The 24,583-nt window shown below is 37.2% G+C and overlaps 1 protein-coding gene across 1 annotated transcript; it reads right to left on the reverse strand.

The window, feature by feature from the left end:
* Positions 1–4,125: 4,125 nt before the first annotated feature.
* Positions 4,126–13,118, reverse strand: LOC149939278 (glycine receptor subunit beta-type 4-like). Its single transcript, XM_090179092.1, has 3 exons — positions 13,037–13,118; positions 7,776–8,101; positions 4,126–4,443 (listed from the first exon to the last, which is right to left on the reverse strand). Exons 1-3 carry the CDS (start codon positions 13,116–13,118, stop codon positions 4,126–4,128), a joined length of 726 nt encoding a protein of 241 aa, XP_090035218.1.
* Between the last annotated feature and the right edge of the window lie 11,465 nt (positions 13,119–24,583).

The following is a 24,583-nucleotide window of genomic DNA, read 5'->3' on the forward strand; positions in this document are numbered from 1 at the left end:
ACCTATCGTGAATCTTCGAATATCGAAGCATTTTGGATAGCTTTTGGTACGATATTTTTTCATACGTCACTAGTTACAAGCACGTTGGTTTTCATTATCCCAAACGCGAGGGGTGCACTACCTTTGATAATTATGTACACCGAGTACAGAAAGTACAATCTTAGGTAGTATCTTTTGTAAAGTCAAAGCTAAAGGGTTGGGTATTATTTACGGGTAGTGAACAGTACGGATGCAAAGGTTCAACGTTTTTGAGCTATATTGGTTCCGGATCCTATTCTTAAAGTTTCGGTTCATCGGTTCCTGTTCTAAAATTTTTACTTTAAGGGTACCGGTTTCGATTCCGGTTATTAAATTTTGATATTATTGGTTCCGGTTCCTAGAATTTACTACGTAGAAATTATTTCCACGTAGTTTGATGAATATAATTTATATATACGAGTAAAATGTTTTTAGATCAATTCAGTAGTTCGCAATTTTAAGACAAGAGTGTGGTTCTTGGCGCAACAAATTAAGTGAAAACTATTTGCCAATCCCGAACAGTCCACAGTACTGTTCGAAACCGAGATGCGACGCCACTAAAAATTCCGAACAGTTCGGTATTTTTTTTTTCGAATAGATGGGTTAAGAACTACTAAAAATGGAGAAGGCAGGGGCTATGTTTGACGGCTGACTAACAAGTAGACGAATTTTACTTGAGTTCTAGCCCAGTTCCATCTCGATAGCAAGTACTGCTCGGACAGTCCCGAACGATCCGAAAACCTGTGTTCGAGAGCGAAGAGTCTGCGCCCGAACTGTCCGAGAATTCTATATCCGGCGAGTAGTCTGCGTAGCGACAGTCCGAACGGTTCAGGACTGGCGAATAGTTTTCACCTGCTATCAATTAAAAACGTTGCGTTGTACAACTAGAAAGCGTCACACCGTTGTAACTTATGATTGCCATTATTTCGAAACATAACACATAGCTTAAAGTTCCTACTATTAATGTTTTCAAATCTTAAGTTAGAACCTTCATTAAGATCTGTATATATGTAAAGTATAGTAAAATATTATTTTCACTATTTCATTATTTAGCTTTGGACCCTACATTAAAAATGGATTTCATACAAGCAAATTGCGAAAAAACACAAGCTAAATCCATTAAGACCAAGATTTTAAATATTTTTAATACCTACTACGAGAAGAGTAGCGTAGCCTCGACTTCAAACGCCGCATGCGCTGATGAAGATCGCACGGGTATTCTCGCGTTTTTCCCAAAGCGCCCAGCCAAATTCGTTCGCGGGTCTGAACTATTGAAGTTCTTCCAGGATGACCTCCAGCCACCTAAAACCAACATATTACAATGGTGGAAAGTAAGTAATTATAACGGTTTCATTGTGATTACAGTCGGTTTTTCGAGATTAGGAAAATTATACCTTATCTATTAATAGCAGTATAAGCTGACTTATTATTTTTCTAATTCCGTTGGGTACATGTTATAAGCTCGCTGCGACGCTATTTCCGAGATTTACTATCGGCGATATTCGCTTTAACGGTAAAGGAGTAAAAGTGATGGAGAGATATCCGCTGTTCCACGATCTTGAGTGATTGAAACTAAAAACCGTTCATAAAGCAATTGCGTGAATTTATCGTTCGACTGTAAAGCTTAGTTTCCACTAGCGCGCGTCTTATGTCTTTACTCGCGTAAGACCGTTTGTATGTGTCAAAGTTGAGAAACGCGTCGTTACGGCCACTATAGTGAAAAACAAGCATTAAGCTTCATTTCCACTAACACGCGTCATAATGTATTTTTCTATACGCGTGCAAAACCTTCTACATCCGGCGCGCGCCATCGCGCGCGTTAAGACCGATTCACACTATGAATTTTTCGCGATTTCGCACGCATAATCGCTTGTAACGCATCTCGTTCACACAGGAAGTTTTCAAAATTTTCGTGTGTGGACGAGACACGTTTCAAGCGATTATGCGTGCAAAGCGTGCCAAATCGCGAAACATTCCTAGTGTGGATCGGTCTTGAGTCCGAAACAAGCATATCACTTGTTTACCACTAGCACGCGATAGCGCGTTCCTCAGTTTTGACACGTTAAAGCTGGTTTTCCACTGGCGCGCGCAACGACGCGTTTCTCAGCTTTGAAACGTTCAAACGTTTTTACGCGCGTAAAGAAAATAACATAATGACGCGCGCTAGTGGAAAACAAGCTTTAGACCTTTTTACGCGCGTAAAAAAAGTGCAAAACTAAATAAAGTCGTGCGAGTAACCGGACATTTTTCTTAACTTGACTACGCAAATAATATTTTCTTAATCAAGTACTTGATACAAGACTCGACCAAATTTTGACCCTACTAAACAAACAGGTTTACATACTCAATCTAGAAAACCTATTACCAATACATCCTTAATTACGATGCCCTCTTTGCAGGATAACCAAATTATGTATCCTTCGGTGTGTGTAATGGCGAAAGACTATCTTGCCATACCAGCAACATCAGTGCCAGCCAAAAGAGTTAAATCCTTGACAAAATTCGTTTCAAATTGAAGTTTGACCATCTTAGTTTTGGGGACCGTTCTGCAGATTCAACATTTATGGGAACCTATAAATGAAGGTATTTTTAACGAATCTTCTGGTAGGTCCTACGCGAACCAATGCGAACATATTCGTTTTCTGTATTTCTTAGTTCCATTTGATTGAAGCTTGGCCAACGTTACTCCAGTCCCTAAGAAACGGACGTTCGCTTTTTAAAATTGTCTAACTGCGAATGCACCCAAAGAAACGGACGTTGCTTTTTAGAATTGTCTAAATGCGAATGCACCCAAAGAAACGGACGTTGCTTTTTAGAATTGTCTAAATGCGAATGCACCCAAAGAAACGGACGTTGCTTTTTAGAATTGTCTTAATGCGAATGCACCCAAAGAAACGGACGTTGCTTTTTAGAATTGTCTTAATGCGAATGCACCCCAAGAAACGGACGTTGCTTTTTAGAATTGTCTTAATGCGAATGCACCCTAAGAAACGGACGTTGCTTTTTAGAATTGTCTTAATGCGAATGCACCCAAAGAAACGGACGTTGCTTTTTATAATTGTTTTATTGTGAATGCACCCAAAGAAACGGATGCTGCTTTTCCGAATTGTCTTAATGCGAATGCACCCAAAGAAACGGATGTTGCTTTCAAGAATTGTCTAAATGCGAATACACCCAAAGAAACAAACGTTGCTTTAATTTAGCACGGTTTTACAAATTGCATGCCTGGCGGCCGTCGTCGTTAATTAAAGACACTCACCCGGAAAACGGACTTAAGATTTAAGAAACCTTGATTGATTTTCACACTAAAGTTTTGGTAAAATGACTAATATTCTTCACAAATCAAATATTCTGAACTCTAATTCAACACAAAGCTTAGTATCCAATTGACGCAGATTTTGACGTAAATTACGAACTTCAACTCTTAAACATGTTGCCGAAATCGGTCTAAAATTTTTAAGGCAATCAAAATAGATGAAGCTTAAGTACTTATTTACTGCAGTGACATTGCTTTGAAATTTACAGAAATCTTGTTAATGGAACAAAAGTGATTTGACTGCTACTATCGAGTTATTTACTCCTGGTGATTTGGAGAGTCATTTCAAAAATGTTTTTAAAAATAAACTGAAAACATGCTATTACAATTGGATCTAGATTCTGGCGTATTTAATTTTAAGTCGACTGAAAAAGCATTCAATTTTACTAAAACGGGTGAATCTTGAAAATCATCAAGCACCAATGTTTTAAAGAATGTGAGAAAAGAGAAGAAATATAAACATGTTATTGTTGTTCGAGTGTAGAAAAGGTTTCTAAAACACACATTTAATGACAAATTTATATATTTTAACCAGGTTGCAAAACAATTATAATAAAATATCTTTTGGGTTCACCCTTTATTATTTAAAATCGACTGATTTAGAATTAATTGTTATCAAAATGGTATTAGCCTTCAAAATCCACGCAAATGAAATGTTTAAAACCTTTTATATGGGGGAATGGCATAAATCTCAAAGTATAAATATTTAATACATGAAACTCATTATGTTTTTGGTAGTTTCGGTATATAAAACAGACAAGAAAATGATCAAAAGAACAATGTTTTTTTTTTCATGTTTGAGAATAGGCCTTAAAATAGAAATGACTCCAGTAAATGACAGTAAATGTCACAAGAGCGAGTGGGAACACAAATCGAGAGATTCGGTCAAACCAGTTGTCTTTATACATCAAAGCGGGAGAGGGTAAAATATTGGATGAAGTTTTAAAGCATATGGGTTTTCTCGTTGCCACTTCATTTTCAGCCAGAAATGCTTTTTTCCTGAAATCTTGATTTGGAAAGTCGAGTGTCGACAGCTTGTCTGGTCTTTCCCACGCTGATGGCATGTCCCCTTGACATAAATTTCCTTGGTTTATTGTGGAAGTTCTTATCTAGAGAATATTAAGGTCGTTAATGTCAACATCGTTCTCATAAATTAAATTGAATATTATTTCACTGAAGTGTATAAACATTAGAAATTACGTATATAAATCTAGCGACTTTTATTGCCATTAATTGAGTTGGCCGTCTTACAATGCGGAGGAGGGTGGGGTAGCTAGCACTTCAGGCCACGCTTGCCAACAGCTCCCTACACTCACTATCGCGCTTAATCTCTAAAAGTTTTTAAGTAAAGGCGAAACCGAAGAGCTCGAGGGAAAACCCTTATAACCAATGGCGAGAGAACTTGAAAACTCTACGCAGAAGGAGTTGTTCCAAGATTTCCCTCAGTGCCACAAGCTGGGATCGAACATTTCCTACTCTCAAACAAATAACAACGTGGCATTGAGTACATGCAAACTCTTCCCAATAGTATTGTGCAGAATATTCGGCTACACCAAATTATTTGATACAATACCAAATCGATATTCGATTACTCGTTTCAAACATAACTTGAAAATGTTTGAGAATATTCGTTTTCCCTGAAAAAAGTCGAATGCTCTATAACAATTTAAAAACATATTTAGTCGAATAGTTAGTGAGCCAGTTTTTGGTCGAATAACCGCAAAGTTTTTTTAATTGTTGAGTTTCATGACAACTCAAAAGAACACTATGGAATTTGCCAATTTGTTCTAAAAACGTCGCTTTTCTCTAGTGACACGTGGTGTGCGGCTGTAATCGCTGAGATAGGGAGCCTTTATTCAGGTGCTTCGGAACCGTGGCAAGGCGAGCCAGACCCCTCTCGTTAAGCACTGTCCCCAATTTTAATATCATTTCACAGCTTGTAATTAATAGAAAATAAATGTTTTTTATTTGATCCTCGTAAGAGTGAAATCCCATTCTGTTGCTTATTTAATTAGCAAACATTAATCAGAGGTTTTTTAAACTATTGGTAAGTATAAGCTGATGTTAATACGGATGGATTGAGTGGTTCAAAGCGGTTATTTCTTCCGGCACTATTCAAATAGGGGTGTTGAAGTAAACTTTTTTACCCACATTAAAGCCTAAAATCCAGACTATTTCATAAATTCTCCTTTGCATTTTGATACTGCTGATTACCCGCTTACGACTCGAAAGCTATTTTTCGAAAGAAAAGTTGAAAGTGAAGCATTGATTCTATTGAGCACAATCTAGTTAACCCACGTGTTTGCACTAATGTTCCGACACGTCCCCAGTAGCATTGGTTTTCCATTTTACAGTCGGCTAGCATTCGGCTCAGTCGGGTAGGAGTCAAAGTTGGCAATGAGTCGGCGAAAGTCTGTAGAAAGGCAAGCAGTCGATATTCAACCGTTAGCCGACCCTAATATATCTACTCAACGCTTTTCTGACTCATAAAAGAGTACTAATTCAGTAAATGGCTGAGAAACGGCAAACGAGCTCTGATGACTCCCAACCGACTCAAAAATTACTACCTGTATAGTGGTCGGATATGGAACGGCTTTGACACTTTGTTGACACCCAGCCGACTCAAAAATTACTGCCGGTATAGTGGTCGGATATCAAATGGTTTAACACTCTGTCGACTTGCAGCTAACTCTAAAAATACTACCTGTATTTTATGAATGGCCACTCAGAGCAATTCCGGACATCCTGTATACATCCAGGGTGTATATTAGTTTTAACGATATCGGAAGATTTTCAAGAAAAGCCCGAGTTTCTACACAGTACTGTTGAGCCCCATAAGGGCGAAACCGGTCTCCTGTGGGAGCCTCTGGCTGAAATTTTGACTGTCGATAAAACAATCTTAACGTTGGAAGCCCGAATGTAAAAGCTGTCTGCTGTAAAGCGACCGCCATGCAATAAATTGTGAAGAATGTCACTATAAATTGCAATGGACCGCTCAGATAAAGGGCAGCCTAGATGTATATTAATTTAATTTATATCTTATTAATACATATATTCGATACTTAAATAGTCGTATTGTAGGAATTATATAAATAAATTGTATAATACTTGTGAAATAAATAAAGAGACGACAGTCACAAAAAATGAACACGCTTGAAACCTATCAGTAGCATTATTTTAAGAGGCATGTTTAAATCATAGGAAAAATATAAAACGGGTGACGTTAGCAAGATACATGCCGACGAGTGAATATATCAACACTTCAACTAGATTTTAATTTCTTTCTGTTAACCTGAGTGAGATAAAATGAGAAGTGCCATATTTTAGGAGGCGGGATGCTTAATAAAGGGGGCACAGTTGAGACAGTTCTGTTTCCTCATTTTAAAATACTGCTTTTCAGGTAGTATTTTTTGAGACAGCTCAGAGTCGAAAAGGTCTTATTACAGTACATCAGCCGACCACGAAGTGGGTAATCATTTTCCAGTCGACTCAGAGTCGAGGAGGCCTCTTAACTGACTCGCGTCTGACCACTAAATGGACGGTAATTTTTCAATTGGCTAACAGTTGGTCCGTATGCTTTGCGATTATCCAATGGACAGTCAGTGGCTCGGACATCGAATCCAAGGGCCCAACTTATGAGAATCGCACGCCAGCCGACCAAGATTTTTGCCGTCGGCCCGACTGTATTAACAGTGGATAACACAACCAGGATAGTCTCTCCTCGTGCTATTTTTAATCACCGTAACGTCATCAGGGATTCATCTGACTTTATCTCCCGCAAAACAGTTCTTTTCTGTTGATAGTGTAAAAATATTTAACGGTAGTAAAAATCTAGTTTTGGCATGCCTCTCGTGCACGAGTATTGTTCAAATCAGTTTAATTTTAGAATTTAGTCGCTTAGAGTTTATTATAGTTTGTATAGGAGAAAACTCAAAGTTATTATTCGTAAAGGTTTCCTTTTGTTTGGGGCTTAGCGGGACCGTATCAGTCTTTGTTAGTGTTCAATTGCTAAATTCTGTACCTCATAGAATCAGCTAGCAGTTAAGATTTCTTAACGATAACTAACCTAATCTCAAAAGAGGAAGCATAGTGGAGCCAAAACTATAAATATTTTTACGCATCATGCACGTTTAACTGAGTTGATATTTATTTACATTAAAATTGTAGCACGAGCGGTCTTTCAAAGAGTGATTTCGGGTATTAATAAACCAAGACAATTAAATGGGGGGACTACGCTACTAACAGGGCCTGGCGAGAAATTCGGAAAATAATAACAATCATCAGAGCCCTGTTATAATAATAACATATCTCAAAACCAACGATTTTTTTTACCATTACCGATGGATAGACACCCGTTGATCAATCTCAAACTAAGTATTCCTTTATCTAGGGAATACCAATAAAAATGAACCCTTCAATCCAATGATTATCTAATTCGTACCTGGCGACGAAAGCTCGCTTGGGCCAGCGTGAATTCGACAAAGGACATGAAGACCATCACCAAGCAGCCGAATAACCAGATGTCCATGGCTGTCATGTAGTTGAGTGAAGGCAGGTTGCTCTTGGCGTAGACGATCTGAGTGGACAGAGTTAAGAAGACGGTGACCCCGAGAGTGACTCTGCCTGGGACCGCTCTGACGTCCAGCCAGAATGAGAGCATTGATAGACAGACCACCAGGAAGCTGGGAATGTAAATGTTCATCACGCTGGCATTCAGCAGGCGAGTGAAAGTGAAGTCGACGCGCAATTTCTGTTTTTTATCTGTACCTGTGAATAACGATACGGAAATTTATTCACGTGACATCTCTTCCCTGACGTCTGACTAGTTCACGACGAAACCTGACTTTTGCTGTTTAGATTCAAAGGAGCTCAAGCTAAAATCAAGTTTTTTCACTAGAGTGTTTTGAGACTTCAAGATAAATGTTAAATTTCCCACAAAGCTTACTTATTCCGCCACCAATAATTTGACTTGCAATTGATTTAATTTCAAACAGTTTTTTTTTCAATTAAATCGACTTTCCTATTATATTCTGGTTTTTAATTACAACCATCTACTTATTATCAAGTTATTTTTCAGGTCAAGCAGATAGTTTTCAAAGAAACTATGGCTTAAAAAAATTAAATCATTTTTATTTTCATTATTTTATATCAAAAGTCGTCAGCTAATACGCTTTTAAAGTAACAAAGGCGAGTAACCCAAATCTTCTGTTACACTTTCTGTCACTTGATCCACCATAATTTTAATTGACCATTTATATGTATAGCAGACAACAACACAGTTCAAAATGATAAGCATTTTTTCCTATTAATGGCTACTCGCAACAACAAATTCCACCGGGTCAATTATTTTAATTGCAATTAAAATATTTACAATTAAACCATTAATTGCACGTTGCAATTAATTTAATTGAAATTAAACCATTAATCGTCCATGGCAATTAAATTAATTGGAATTATTTTTAATTGGAATTTTATCATTAATTACACATTGCAATTAAATTCATAGCAATTAAAATTAGTTGCAATTAAACCATTAATTCCACATTGTAATTATTTTATTTGGATTTATACCTGTTAATTAACGTTTTGATTGTTTAAATTAACAATTAAAACTAACAATTCAGTACCCTATTTAACTTTACGGATATCAGATGAACACGATTTATATATAATCAAATACGTTAAAATGTTTTGTTACCATGGTTGAATTTTCAATTATAATGAGTATTAAAAGCACGACTTTACAATTTTTACATATTACCGGAGCTTTCGGGTTCGAGACCCCTCGTCAAGCGGTGTTCTTTAATTTAAAGATTTAAATAAAAATACCATGAAGTGTCAGTCGTGCTTTTAATTTAAAATTAAGCACTACTCCTTGGTAGGAAACATTACTTTCATATAATCAAAAGTGACATAATTATGAAAAGTGTGACAATCCCTGTATTTTAATATGCTAAAGGTTTAATGAATGCTCGACTCGAGATCGACCACATAAAACACTATTTATTGTCGCCTTTCTGGATCTTTTTTAGTCTATGGTAGTATATCGTAGGTAGATGGCGAAAACATCTCCACAGAACGACGAGAAATACAAAAATACACTAGCTTTGACAAGTGCTACTTACAAGGAGACTACCCGAGGTGTAACTCATCGATTTTGTTTAAATTCAGGGATTAAGTAAACCTTCATGTAACTTAAAAAACCCCAAAGGGAAAAAATGCGATGGGCTTTAGTTTTACCATGGCAACCAAAAACGTTTTTGACAACTATAATAATATATTTATCTATGTAAATTAACATAGCAAACAAGGGTGGTTAAATTTGGGTAAATATCTAATTTTGGGTAAATGTCTAATTTTGGGTAAATGTGTAAATTTGGGTAAATGTCCAATTTTCGGTAAATGTCTAATTTTGGGTAAATGTCTAATTTTGGGTAAATGTCTAATTTTGGGTAGATGTCTAATTTTGGGTAAATGTCTAAAGGGTAAATGTCTAAATTTGGGTAAATGTCTAAATTTGGGTAAATGTCTAATTTGAGTAATAATTTTGGTAAATATTTAAATTTTGGTAAATATTTTTATTCACGTAAATATTTAAATTTAATATTTAAATTGAATTTAGTTAAATAATTAAATTTAGGTAAGTATTTAAATTTGGGTAAGTATTTAAATCTGGGTAAATATTTCAATTTGGGTAAATATCTGAATTCGGGTAAATATCAAAATTTTGGTGAAATTCTAAATTTGGGGTCATTCCCTCGGTCATTCCACGAGAAATTGACCAAATGTTTTGGAATTTTCCACCCTACCTTTTGAGACTTGGTTAAAAATTAGTCAAGCGGGTTATTCTGGGCGATAAAGCCGAATAAATTTGGGTAAAAATCTAAATTCAAATGGATAAATTGGGTAAATTTACTATAAATATCTAAATTCAAAAGGGTAAATTGGATAAATTTACTATAAATATCTAAATTCCGGTAAATTTTGTAAATTTATATCAAATATCTAAATTTGGTTAGATTTATCAGCTATTGTAAATTGGATAAAATTTTATCAGGTACTCTGAATTGGATTAAATTTTATCAGGATATTTATTTCGAAACGCTTTATTAAAGGGAATATAACCTGCATAGCAATCTTTATGGAAGACCCCTTCAATTTTTCAAATTTCCCTGTACAGAGGCGCCAAACATTTCTAACGCCAAAGGCAAGAGCGGCCAGAGCTGCAAACGTTGGTGTTCCACACAAATTACCTGAGGTTATATTCCCTTTAAGTACGTGTAAATTTTTTAATTTAGGGTAAATATCTAATTTAGACATTAGATATGAATTTACCCAATTTACAGTACCTGATCAATCTACCCAAATGTAGACATCTCATATGAATTTTCCCAATTTACCTGAATTTAGATATTTATAGTAAATTTACCCAATTTACCTATTTTAATTTAGATTTTTACCCAAATTTATTCAGCTTTATCGACCAGAATAACCCTAAGACTAATTTTTATCCGATTTTATAAAGGTAGAGTGAAAATTCCAAAATGTTTGGTCGATTTGTCGTGGAATTAATCCAAATTTAGAAGTTTACCAAAATTTAGATATTTACCCGAATTTAGATATTTACCCGAATTCTGATATTTACCCGAATTTAGATATTTACCCGAATTTAGATATTTACCCGAATTCTGATATTTACCCAAATTAAAATATTTACCTAAATTTAAATACCCAATTTTAAATACTTACTCAAATTTAAATACTTACCCGAATTTAAATTCTTACCTAAATTCAATTTAAGTATTTACCAAATTTAGATATTTACCTGAATTAAAATATTTACCCGAATTAAAATATTTACCCGAATTAAAATATTTACCCGAATTAAAATATTTACCTGAATTAAAATATTAACCTGAATTAATATATTTACCTGAATTAAAATATTTACCCGAGTTAAGATATTTACCTGAATTAAAATAATAATAAATAATAATAATCGGCTAGGCTAATACCCAAGGCACCACCTGAATTAAGATATTTACCTGAATGAAAATATTTACCTGAATTAAAATACGTAGCTTTTTTGTTTCAGTTAAATGATTCTGCGTCATTTTGTCTTTAAATATCATTATAAAATCACCCTAAAAACTGAACCGGATTAACACTAATGGGGGCCCTGTGCCAAGTAAAATTTGGGGCCCTTATTTTTGACTTTTATAATGTCTAAACACAAAACACCAAAAGAATAGGTACATTAGCTCTGAAAACGTTGTAGGGTCACATCACTTGGTTACCCTCCATCGATCTTACAAAGTCCGTAGCTCTCGAAAAATCGCAAGAGTTTCTTTCGTCTAAGAAATTAGGAATTAGTCCACGCAACCTCCGAAGCTTTGAATAAGCCCCAACCTCGTAGGCCACTAAGTTAGCCCCAACCTCGGAGGTTTCCTAGGATAGCCTCAACTTCTGGGGCCCTGTACCATAGTAACCTTGACACATACATACGGCCCTGCCTCCGCCCAATTTTTTTTCCCGCAACAAAGTTCCTAAAGTAGTCCAATTTGGCGGGAAACCCCCCATCTGGCAACTCTGTTTCGCTCCCACTTACTACGCTACGCATTTTCCATCGCACTACACATTGGTTCGGACGCAACTCTCCAGTCCGCGCCCTTTACAATAATCTGTTTTAATTGTTAGTGTTTAATCAAATGTATTAAAAGATTGAAAATTGATTAGTTGTTGCTTGTGAAAAGTCACGATTAATAATTGGTTGGTTTATAATTGTGACTACAGTATATAACAATTAATCAATTGTTAATCTTGAGTTTTCGCAATCACAACTAATCATTGTTAATTTTTATAGTCGTGATTAACAATTTATTAACTGTTAATTGTTATTTGTGAAAAGTCACGATTAACAATTGGTTAGTTATTAATTGAGACTACAGTGTATAAAAGTTAATAAAATTTGAATCGTGAGTTTTCACAATTACAATTAATTAATTGTTAATTTTTAAAGCCGTGATTAACAATTAATTAATTGTTAAGTTTTAGTTGCCCCAGTAATTAAAATTTGCCCAACACTGTGGCCAGCCCATCATGCCACGTGAGGAAACAGCTCCATAAAACTCAGTATTACAGTTAACGAAAATTCGAGCGCTTTATTGTCGAGTAAAAAAGAACAACCAAAACCAAATTGTTCCGATTAAACTGAGTGCGTTGGAACACGCAATAATTTTGAAGCGAGAGTGATCTCTATACGTTGATCTGTTGGATTTGGCAGATCGTTTTCGAGCGATCTCAAAACACTAGATTGTGGTAAATGGAAAATGGATCGGAGCAAATCCGAGTTCATTGGGGCAGTCTCGAACACTCGAGAGCAGTCAAATAGAAAACGCTATTAGACAAATTCTTAATTATTCGGAGACATTTTTCGTGGGCTCCAACTAGTGGGTGACGACAAAGTTCAGTAAACCAACTGGCAACCATGATGTCTAACAGATAAGAGCATTCGTGCGTTCCATTTTAAGGAAGTTTGCCGGCATGTGTACCTTTTCTAATTAATTTAAATGGTTAACTTTTTGGTTATTTATAATGGAAACGTAGTGTAGTTAAAGGTGAGGAAACTGATAGTTCACTCAAAAAATAAATCTTTCATGTCGTTTTCTATAAAACACTTTTTGTTGCTTCTTAATTACTTACCTTCGTTTTCTTCAACAAGTTCAGTTGAGTGATTCACTTTTTTAATATCGAAATGAAGAGGTTGGCTATAAATGTTATCCATGTTGAAAGGAGTGAGAATCTCATTTGTATCCCATTTTAATAGAGCTACGTTTATATTTGAACTCACTGAAATGTTGAATTAAATAGAAATTTAGTGTTTCGAAAAATATTTAAATAAAATTGAAAATGGAATTTTCTAAAATTTAGATATTTTCGGTCTGGCTAACATAAACATTATTCACCTTGACAATGTGTGGATATTTTCAGAATTCGTTTTTTACCAGTTCGTCATGAACTTGCATTTAACGAATGGTCTACATGATGATTTAAACAAAGAACACGATATTTTATCTCTTGTAGGTGATCAAGTGCTTTGGCTTGGGATAATATTCCATCACTATCATGTTTACTAATATACTTCTCTAGAATATTGAAAATTTAAGTGTAAGTTATACATACCGGGGGACATTCGTTAGCGAAATTTCATCGAAACCGTAAAACGGTGTCACGTGATTAGATAATTTAATTTTTGACCGCTAGATGTAACATGAAAATTGTCATAGAAATATCTTTGGCGCGAAAACAAAAAAGGAATTTGTCACCGAAAAACACGACTTGAAAAAGTGACAAGTTGAGCAAGCTTAAATGAGTTTTCTCAATTTCCAAAAGTAAAGTAGGATAACTTTAAGAAAGTCACAAGCTGGCAAGATTTTCTTGAATTCCATAAACACCTCAGTAAAATCGAGGAGACAATGGCGAAACAAGGTATTAAGCTTACAGGATTTAAATTACGTATGTTGGAAAAATGTAAGAATTTTCATGAAAATGCCAAGTTTTATTTAACTAATTACAAACAAAATTTAAAAGTATGGTTCGGATACTCCACCATCGACTGCGATGCAGGGTTGGGCGGGAACAATCATGTTGTCAAAAGCACATTGAACTATCTCCGCGGTAACTTCCCGGCAAGCGTTAATAATTCGTTGACGTAGTTCTTCGAGCGTTTCAACTTTAATGAAGCCCCAAAGAAACCAGTCCAACGGCGTCAGATCTGGTGACCTGGCTGGCCAGTGTATCGAACCGTTTCTAACTATCCATCGTTGTGGAAATACATTTTCAAGGAAAAGTTTTACGTCTCCGTGGTAATGAGGCGGGGCACCATCTTCTTGAAACCACAATCTGGCTCGTTGGGCTAACAGCAGTTCGTCAATTTGATCTGCCAGTTCGTTTCGCAACCAATCTAAATTACTCTGGCCATTCTGATTTTGAGGGAAAAATACATTACCAATTAGACGGCTTCCTACGAGACCAATCCAAACGTTTAAGCGCCCAAATTGAAATTGGTGACGGTGATCAAAACCCCAGTGTGGGTTTTCGTCTCGCCCAAAGTGATTGTTTTGGTGATTGTGAGGCCCGTCTCTGGAAAAGGAAGATTCATCCGAGAATAGCACGTTTCGGCTTAATTGAGGGTCCTCAGCCACCGAATTCCACAGCCAGTTGCAAAATTTTTTCAGCGTATCCATCTACTAAATCTTGATGAAGTGTAGCTCTGTTAGGATGGTACTTATGTCTACGTAATATTTTTCAGACGCGTGTTTTACTGCAACCAAATCAGTATTTGCCGCGGCACAACTTCTACGCGGGTACGCGGCAAAATACGCCAACACTGTGTTTTAAAAGTCAAAATTACGCTGGCCAGGTCCACGAAATCTAGGTTCTACATTACCATACTGTTGAATGTCATATATATATATGTTTGTCCACTATAGGAATCTACAGTTTTACACTGAGGTCGACTACATTTGGTATACTATCTCATGGTACCCTAACTATTGTTTTTAATGGTTACGGTCGGCACAACAACTTTAATTAATTTAATTAATTTAATTATTAGGTATATCCGCTAAAGACACTTGCATAAACTCTATTTATGTCTTATTCAACTTGTTAAGAAGTGTTGTATATTTGTATAGACGGCGCCAGTAGTCAGTTCTCAAGAGAGAGGACCTGATTTCTACCTCACATAAATACAAGCTGGCAGTTCGGTAATAAGTGTGTGATAAAAATAATAATAAATAGTTTTGTACAGTATAAAAATGAGTTGTATTTACTCCAAATAAAGATACAACAATTGGCGACGGATTTCGAAACGAATTCACGCTGGTTTCGTAAGTTACTGCTGTTTTTCGTTGCGGTTGAACATTCCCCACGTCGCTAGCCAAGGCTTAAGGATTACCGCTTTACGAGGCCGTTCTGTTGTTTGCTCTACTGTGCTACTTTTAATTTCATTATGCCTACGTACCGAACTATCACGCCTTTCGACGAAACGGTGGAGCCCTTCCACAGGTATTCCTCACGCGTGACTCAATATTTTCTTGCAAACGACATTGTCGATGCGAATAAACAAAAGTGAATATTTTTAGCATCAGCTGGACCACACATTTTGAATTTACTCCACGATTTGCTAGCGCCAGACACACCCGACTCATCGACTAAGACGTATAAAGACATAATTGATGCTTTAAACGCCCACTTTTTTCCTAAACCTTCGGAAATTGTGGAGTTGGAAATTCCATGCCGCTCATCAAGAACCCAACGAACCTCTTTCTACATATATTGCGCGCTTGCGAAGACTGGCAGCTAGATCCAACTTTGACAGATTTTTGAACAGAGAGCTTCGTGATCAACTGGTCATTGGAGTAAGGGACAAGCGGATTCAAGGACGATTATTTGAAGAAACCACGTCAATATCTTCGAACCATGGTATCGCTTTAACCAGGTCGATTGAAGCGGCTTCGCAACATGCTCAATCTGTGACCGTCCAATCAGGTACTGATGGACCACCAGTTCATGTTAACGCGGTATCAACGTCAGCTAAGCCAAAGGGTCGGCAGAAACAATTTAATAACAAATCGCAGAAAGGTAATAAGAAATCATGTTCGAAGTCAAGTACCGAAAATAATCGGAATGCCAAGAATCGTGCTACCCAAGAATTTTCTAGATGCGGAAGAACCGATCACATTCCTCCAATCTGCTATTCATTTCTACCCAATGCGGAAAATGTAAACTAATTGGTCATTTAGCGAAGAAAGGTTTCACGGATTAATTACGGGCTAAAAATAGCCCCGATTAAGCTACTAAACCACGCGGAACAGTACACTAACTAAGTTCCGAGTATACGTTGTTTCATTTACGTTCAATGCCACCTGCACCAAAACCAGTGGTATTAGACATTCTGATTAATGGAATACCATTTAATCTGGAGCTTAACACAGACGCAGCTTACACTCTAATCTCATGGAGTAAATGGAGTAACTTTAACCTACCGGATTGTAATTAACAACCGGTGGAATCAAATTTAAAATCATTCACTGATCACCGGGTCGAGGTCTCAAAGTGACAATGGTATTGGTTACGTACCAAGGCAAATCTGAAGAATGCCGAAATATTTGCGGTAGAAATTGGATTTATTCTAACTTACATATCTTGCATTCGGTGAACGTTTTCGATAGCAAAACCTCTTACATCTCAGCCCAGATGCAAGATACAAGACTAGAAACCATTTTGAAAGCATTCCCGGACCTCTTCAAACATGCATTTCAAGGCACACTTCGATATTTAGGAAAACGCAACGCCAAAGTTCATCGCTGCAAGACCGGTTCCTTAAGCGCTAAGATAATTAGTCGAGCAAGAATTGGACAGATTACGTGCCTCAGGAGTTCTTAAACCAGTTCAAAATTCTGAATATGCAACGCCTACGGTGAACATTTTGAAGAAAGGAGGTGAGGAAGTCCGAATTGGCGGCGACTAAAAAATTTCCGTAAACCCAAACTTGGATCCGGCATTATACCCAATACCGAAAGTGGATGATACATTCGCGAAACAAGCTGGGGGACAGAAGTTTTCTAAATTGGATTTAAAAGACGCATTCAACCAAGTAGAATTGGACGAAGATTCAAAGAACATTGTTGTAATAAATACCCAGAAAGTTCTGTTTCGTTACACACGACTACCCTTTGGAATCTCTTCGTCACCGGCGATATTCCAAAGAGCGTTGGAAGAACTTATTAAGGGAGTACCCTGTAGCGCGAATTTCGAAGACGACATTGTGGTCACGGGACCGAACGACGACGAACACCTTACAAATTTGAGAGAAATCCTACGAAGAGTGAGCGAAGCAGGACTACGATTGCGATTGGATAAATGCCAATTTTTCAAAGACTCAATCGAACACTTGGGACACAGGATTGACAGCAAAGGCCTACACCCACTTCAATCTAAAATGGATGCTATCATGAAGGTTCCCGCTCCTACTTCGGTGGAACAGCTGCGATCATTTATCGGTCTTTTCTCTTACTACGGTAAATTTGTTCCTAATCAAGCTACTTTACTCGCCCATGTACAAACTACTTCAGAAAGACACTCCCTGGAGTTGGGACAGTGAACAACAATTAGATTTCCAGACGACTAAAGAAACTCTCAAGGCTACTTCGTTACTAGTCTATTATGACCAAAACAAAGAGCTAATATTAGCTTGTGATGTCTCTCCTTATGGACTGGGTGCAGTTTTGTCACCTCCAGGTACTGATGGACCCGACCGTCCTATTGCATTTGCGTCCAGGACCTTAACACCAGCGGAGAAGAATTATTCTCAGTTGGAAAAAGAAGCACTTTCCTTGATTTTCGGAGTAGCCAAGTTTCGCGATTATCTTCTCGGGTGATCGTTTACACTCTTAACTGACCATCAACACTTAGTCGCATTGTTATCGGAGAAAAAGCAAATACCAAGCACCACAGCGTCAAGAATACAACGCTAGGCATTGACTCTCGCGGAGTATACTTACACAATAAAATATCGCAAAGGCAAACACAATGTAAATGCGGACGCGTTAAGCCGTTTACCTTTGCAGACTCTCGATGATGACCCTCCGATCCCGGAAGAGCTCGTTTTACTTTTTCAATCTTTGGAAGACAGTCCTATAGTCACAGCAGACACGATTCGCATAGAAACGAATAAAGACCCTTTACAGCATCAAGTACTGACGTATGTTAAAACGGGTTGGTCAAAGAAACAACCTACGCTGCTGGTGAAATTTCTGTCATGCACGGTGTATTATTATGGGGATCGAGAGTAATCGTACCACGCACACTCCAAGGAAAGCTGCTGGAAGAATTACACAGCACGCACCAAGGTACGACAAGAATGAAAGAACTCGCTAGACAGAAAATGTGGTGGCCACTAATTGACAAGAATATAGAACATTGGGTACAAACTTGCGAAATCTGCCAACAATACGCACCAATGCCTCCAACCAATGTATATTCTCCGTGGCCCAAAGCTAAGGCTCCGTGAGAGAAGATACACATGGATTAGGCCGGACCAGTCAACCGAGAAATGGTTCTAATTATCGCAGACTCATATTCCAACTGGATCGAAGCGATTGTGGTCCATTCAACTACAGCCACGTCAACTATTGTCAAACTCAGGGAGTTATTCGCAAGATTTGGAATACCACAAACGGTAGTATCGGACAAAGGCATGCCATTAACGATTTTCGAAACTGTTCAATTCCTGAAGCAGAACGGGGTAACGCAAATATTTACGGCTCCGTACCGCCCAGCTTCCAACGGGCTTGCAGAACGAGCAGTCCGCACCATGAAAACGGCTATAGCGAAGCTACATACAGATGATCTACGAACGCAACTCAGTCGTGTACTTCTAAACTATCGACGAACTCCCGTAACGCCAAATGGACTATCTCCGGCCGCATAATGTTGAGTTACCCTATTAGAACCCGTTTTGATCTTATTAAGCCAAAGCCAAGGGAACAAATTAAACCATCTGGCAATGAAGTGTCACAGTCAAAATTCCACGTACACTCTGTTCAAAAAGTCTTTGCCCGTGGGAGATTTCGAACATTTTCGCCCGTCATTTCTTGTATAGTTGCATCAAGTCGAAGCGGACATCGGTAATAGATTAATAAAATGTTTAGCTACAAATTGGCCAAAATCATTTTCTGAATAGACTTATAATTTGGCCTATTTTGGCCTAAAAGAGGGGGTGTCAACTTTTTTATTTTTTATCTCAGGTCATTTTAAACCCGATTTTCGTGTTCTCCGGGGTTGATTTATATTTAGAAAGTGTTGCAATTATTCAAATCGACGCATTGGTTCAAAAGATATTAACCAAAGAAGTTTTCACAGAAATTGAGAAATATCTAAACATCTCACCAAGCCATTTAAAATAATAAATGTTTTCATGTGCTCATTTGAGAAACGAACAGGGGCGACGCCAGAAAATATTTATGTTAACTTCAATTTGTTACATATTTAGAATTAAACAAAAAATATTACTTCTAGGAACTATAGATGGCGACAAAACCCGTCAACATATATTATTTTAAATGGATTGGTGAGATTTTTAGATATTTCTCAATTTCTGTGAAAACGTCTTTGGTTAATATCTTTTGAACCAATGCGTCGATTTGAATAATTCCAACACTTTCTAAATATAAATCAACCCCGGAGAACACGAAAATCGGGTTTAAAATGACCTGAGATCAAAAATAAAAAAGTTGACACCCCCTCTTTTAGGCCAAAATAGGCCAAATTATAAGTCTATCCAGAAAATTATTTTGGCCAATTTGTAGCTAAACATTTTATTTATCTACTACCGATGTCCGCTTCAACTTGATGCAACTATACAAGAAATGACGGGCGAAAATGTTCGAAATCTCCCACGGGCAAAAACTTTTTGAACAGAGTGTACTTGACACCGTTTTCGCCCGTAATTTCGGTCAAGGAAACAAATGATATCGCGGAGAAATATCAGCAAATCGTGGAAACGCCATGTTTGATATCCAAACACCAAATGGTAGTAATCGACGTCACCGTGATCAGATACGCCTTCGTACACCGCTTGAAAAACCGACCCGTCACTGTGAATTGAATTCGGATACGACCATTACAATAGAAAACGAATCAGACGTTCGAGAGAATAGTAACAACCATTCTTCGGAACCTTTATCATCCGATCAGCCAGGTTCAAACACCTCAAGCGAGTCCAGAATTACGTCGTTCCAACAGAACCAGGAAACAACCCGTTTTAATGGACTTGTAAAATATAAAACAAAAGAAAAAAGAAAAAGGTATCGTTGTATATTTGTATAGACGGCGCCAGTTCTAAAGAGAGAGGACCTGATAATAATAATCAGCTAGGCTAATACCCGAGGCACCACCTTAGGCCTAGGTCAGCATGCGACTTTTGAAGCCATTAATTCAGGTGGCCGGGTTACAATGCGTAGGAGGGTGGTGGCAAGCCCTGCATGCCACGAGATCGAGCCAACAGTTCCCTACACTAACTATTACCGTTAACCTCGACAAGTTTTTATGGAAGGGGAAACCGAAGAGCTCGGGGGAAAACCCCTTAAACCAGTGGGGAGAGAACTTGCAAAATCAACGCAGAAGGAGTTGTTCCGAGTTTTCACCGAGTGCCATAAGCTGGGATCGAACCCGGCTCCTCTTGCTGCGAGGCGAAAGTGCTAACCACTCCGCCACCCCACCTCGCATAAATACAAGCTGGCAGTTCGGTAACGGCAGCTCTAGCGCTTTTGTTATGTAATAAGTGTGTGATAAAAATAATAATAAATAGTTTTGTATCGTATAAAAATGAGTTGTATGTACTCCAAATAAAGATACAACAAGAAGTTCCACGCGCGTCTTGATATTTTAGCGTAAATGCGCTAGAGCGATTTCGTGGTGGAGATGGAGGGAGGGAGGGAGGGAGGGAGGGAGAGAGTGGGCCGGGAAGGTGATTGTGGCTCCCTCTATCTCCCGCACCGACCCTTTGCTTCCCTTATCTCTAACTTTGAGTTCCTTGCGTTCGTCCCGACCTTTAAACCTTTTTAACGGGTTAGTGTGAAATTCGTAGAAGGGGAGTTAGTGTGAAAGAAAGGGACTTCGTAGAAGGGGACGTTAAGTTGGGATTTGTAAGTAGTTCAGGAGACCTATTCTACAGAAATCGATCAGCGAGCGATAAATTTTTTGTCGACGGACTGAGTGACCACTCCCTAACTACAATTGTTATGAATTTTGGAAATGGGTATTCTACTCCTCTTATTCGGCGATGTAGTTACTAGATCAGTCGTTCAATGGTATGAACGACGGAGATTTTAAACCAAAAATTCCTCCTATGAATATAGCCAATCGCGACGTCCGTTGCAAAGGGTTTTGCAATCAGCTGCTGCCGGTCAGCTGGGGAAAAAACCCAAACAGCACACTCTGCGTCACACGTGGTTATTGTTGGCTTCATATTGTCGTGTTTTAGGGTTAATTTCATAATTAAAATTAAAATGGCAACTAACAATGGGAAACGGTCGGGGAAAATATTGGATATACAAAGAGTAATAATGGTGAATTATATGAGTAGTAATCCGGAGTTTTTATCAGCAAAACAATCGCAAGCGTTCACAAACAAAAAAAAGGCTTAATGTGGGAAACATTAGCTAACATGCTAAACAATGATGGAAGTGGTCCACAAAAAAAGTGTAATTTAATTCGAAAGCTTGTGATTCATCTCTTATCACTCTTTGTCTTCTTATATCTCAACGACCTAACCTATCAGCTAATCTTAATATTTGCAATTCGATTACTGCTTCCGCCATTTTATTGAAAATATTGGTCGGTGAGATCATAACTACACCATCAGACCATGTCGTTCACTGAACGATAAATTATGGTAGTTACCTAACGAGAAAAAATTTAACGACGGAGTAGAATTCCATTTTTATATTTTAGCGACAAATCTTTTTAAACGACTTTTTTTTGTCGTTCAAAAGCCTAACGAGTCGAGTAGAATCAAGGATTCTTTATAACAGGATGAGTCGCCTACGGTATAACCTGTATTAGGGAAGAGGGGGCAGCTGCCTGGGGATTTAGGTAGACTATGAGGTCGGTAGCATCTTGTTTCGACAATCTCAAGGACAAATTCTAGTCTCTTCAAAATGGCGCTTTACGCTTAGGAGAATATGTAGTCGCTTAGTATTTTTTAGATGAGATTTAGTTTTAATTATCATACGTATTATTATATTTGATTTTTTCTTAATATGGGTAATAGTAAACGTTGTGTTTATTCATTGTGCCTAAACAATGAAGAAAATTGTGATAAGGTCCAGGTAGTTTTCATTACATTACCAAGGCCTAAGAAAGATTTGGTCAAGTGTAAAAAATGGGTGGCCGCTTGTGGAAGAATCGATTTAGATTTATTTAGTAAGGTAGAAAAACGGACGATGTATATTTGCTCTTTACATTTTGTGGGAGGAAAAGGGCCAACGAAAAACCATCCAGACCCAATAGAATTTAAAGAGACTACAGACACTCTAAAGCTGATGGTACGTAATAGTTTTTATTTTAGCCAATCTCTCACACTCCTTTTTTGCTGATTTAATTATTTTCAATAGGGTTACAAAACTAGTTCCAGCTATGAAGAAAACTTCTGTTTTTCGGAACCAATCGTTGTTGAAGATAGTGAAATTACTGATCACACTTCTAATGCTTTAAATCAAGCTAGTGAGCAGAGTAACGTTAATAATGGATCCTTGAGTGAACTGTCATCAATCACATCATATAAAACTGAACCAATGATTATAGAGGAGGAAAGGGATGATTTATGCAGTTTTATACCAATTGTCAATACGTGTACTGAAGAAAATATAACTACGCCTATTGAATCTGAAATTCAAGAACTATTTGACTTTAATAATTTAAAAGCTGCGTTTACCTCTTCGCAAGTAATTTTACCAGAGAAATGGAGATTCAGAACATCAAAGGACAACATAGTAATTTTTACAACCAATCTTGAAACATCTACAATATTAATATCCCTAAATGTTTGGCGAGACTCCTTAATGTCATTCCACAAATTTATAATTTCATTACTTTTCTCAAAAATGTTTGTTAACACTAATGCTTTACGCTGCAGATTTTCACTTTGCGATTTAAACGGTTTATCCTTGCTTTAAAAAACTTCTACCTCTTGGTCAATTTTTTTAAACAGTTCAAAGGGTTTAAGTTTTACAAACGTTAGGCCACCTCTGTTTTGTTTCAATATCCAGCTGACTACATTTGGAATAGTATTACCTACATAAGGATGTATTTCTGAGGAACTTACACCAGTTAGTGCTAATGTATTTAATATCACAGTTGCTTGTGAAGAATTTTTTTTCTTTCCGCACACTGAATGAATGGTTGAGCCAACCACAAAATAAAAAATTGCTTCCGCTTTGTCATCAGGTACCAAAGTAGTAGGCTTTAATGGCGTTATCGGTGCATGATCCACCCCTTCACAGTTTATCACAGTACGCTCAGTTTTTTTTAAATAGAAAATTTAAAACCCCACGAATAAATTCTGAGGCGCAAGATTTCTTTTCATAGAAATTGAAAGACAAATAGATCTAAAAATAATTAGAATCAGGGAATGAAATTAAAATGGTTTCAATAAAATTTCAGGTTTTACTACATCGCAAAATTCACTATGGTGAAAAATCATAGACCTACGGGTGGAGCAAATCCCGCTAAGTAGAATATTGCATCATCGAGAAAATCTTCGTCATTTTGAACTTTTTGCGCGTGATACCAAATTTTTTTTTATCTCCAAGTTTTCTAGGCATTTCAGATACTTCAAACCACTTTCGCAAACTGGCCCCTCTGACATTTCACCAATCCTTCCAAATTCAATGTAAATATCACCCAAATTTTCTGGAACATATTTTGAAAGGCTTCCAAATGATTTTAACCCATAATTTACTGCGTTTTGGAAGGTTACGTTACAAATTTCTGAAAATATAATAATTCCTAAATATATGCTAATTTAGAAAGTAAATGAAAACTACCAACCTTTTAGTTTTATTTTCAGCTTTATTTGCCTTTTTTGAGCTACGTCTTTCACTATTTTGTGGTCACCAGATGTTATTTCAATAATCTTACTGTTTTTGGTAATACTTTCATTATCATAAGCTTTCGGAACATTCACTTGAAGATCAATACCTTCGTTTACTTCAATTTGTTGCTCAACTAGTATCTCATCTTCATTATGTACACTTTTCTGAATTTGAGGCTGAGCTTGTAGGCTATTGGAAAACCAAAGGTTAAACCAAATCGCTATTGCATGCAAATTAAAATGTATATAAAATCAACCAAGCTTTAGTAACCTACCCCAAATATTTGTGATCGCAATGTAGAGTATTCTTCTGTAATCGTACAAATTTTTGTGGGTCTGTATTAAAAACCCGAGCCATAGTTAGTTTAAACTCTGAGTCCGCGGACCTTTCGTGCTCTTAGCTATAAATCGCCGAATACACAGACGACCTCAAAGTATTTAGCCTTGACCCTGTCGATTCTTGTAGATACTACTGCGCATGACGGCAGGCTAACCCCTCCGCCTTTTTTGGGGGGCGACTCATCCTGTTATAAAGAATCCTTGGTAGAATAGGCTTCCAGGACTTTTTGCTACGCGCGTTGCACTTTTGC

The sequence above is a fragment of the Leiobunum rupestre genome, chromosome 6 (assembly GCF_980474605.1).
Source record: "Leiobunum rupestre chromosome 6, qqLeiRupe1.1.hap1, whole genome shotgun sequence".
Classification (NCBI taxonomy): domain Eukaryota; kingdom Metazoa; phylum Arthropoda; class Arachnida; order Opiliones; family Sclerosomatidae; genus Leiobunum; species Leiobunum rupestre.

Excerpts from the sequence above, each read along its gene's own strand:
- LOC149939278 (XM_090179092.1), bottom strand. The coding sequence starts at position 13,118 with ATGGATAACATTTATAGCCAACCTCTTCATTTCGATATTAAAAAAGTG. Across the intron at positions 8,102-13,036 it reads ACTTGTTGAAGAAAACGAAG|GTACAGATAAAAAACAGAAA; the intron begins GTAAGTAATTAA and ends CGTTATTCACAG. Across the intron at positions 4,444-7,775 it reads AAGCGAGCTTTCGTCGCCAG|ATAAGAACTTCCACAATAAA; the intron begins GTACGAATTAGA and ends AATATTCTCTAG.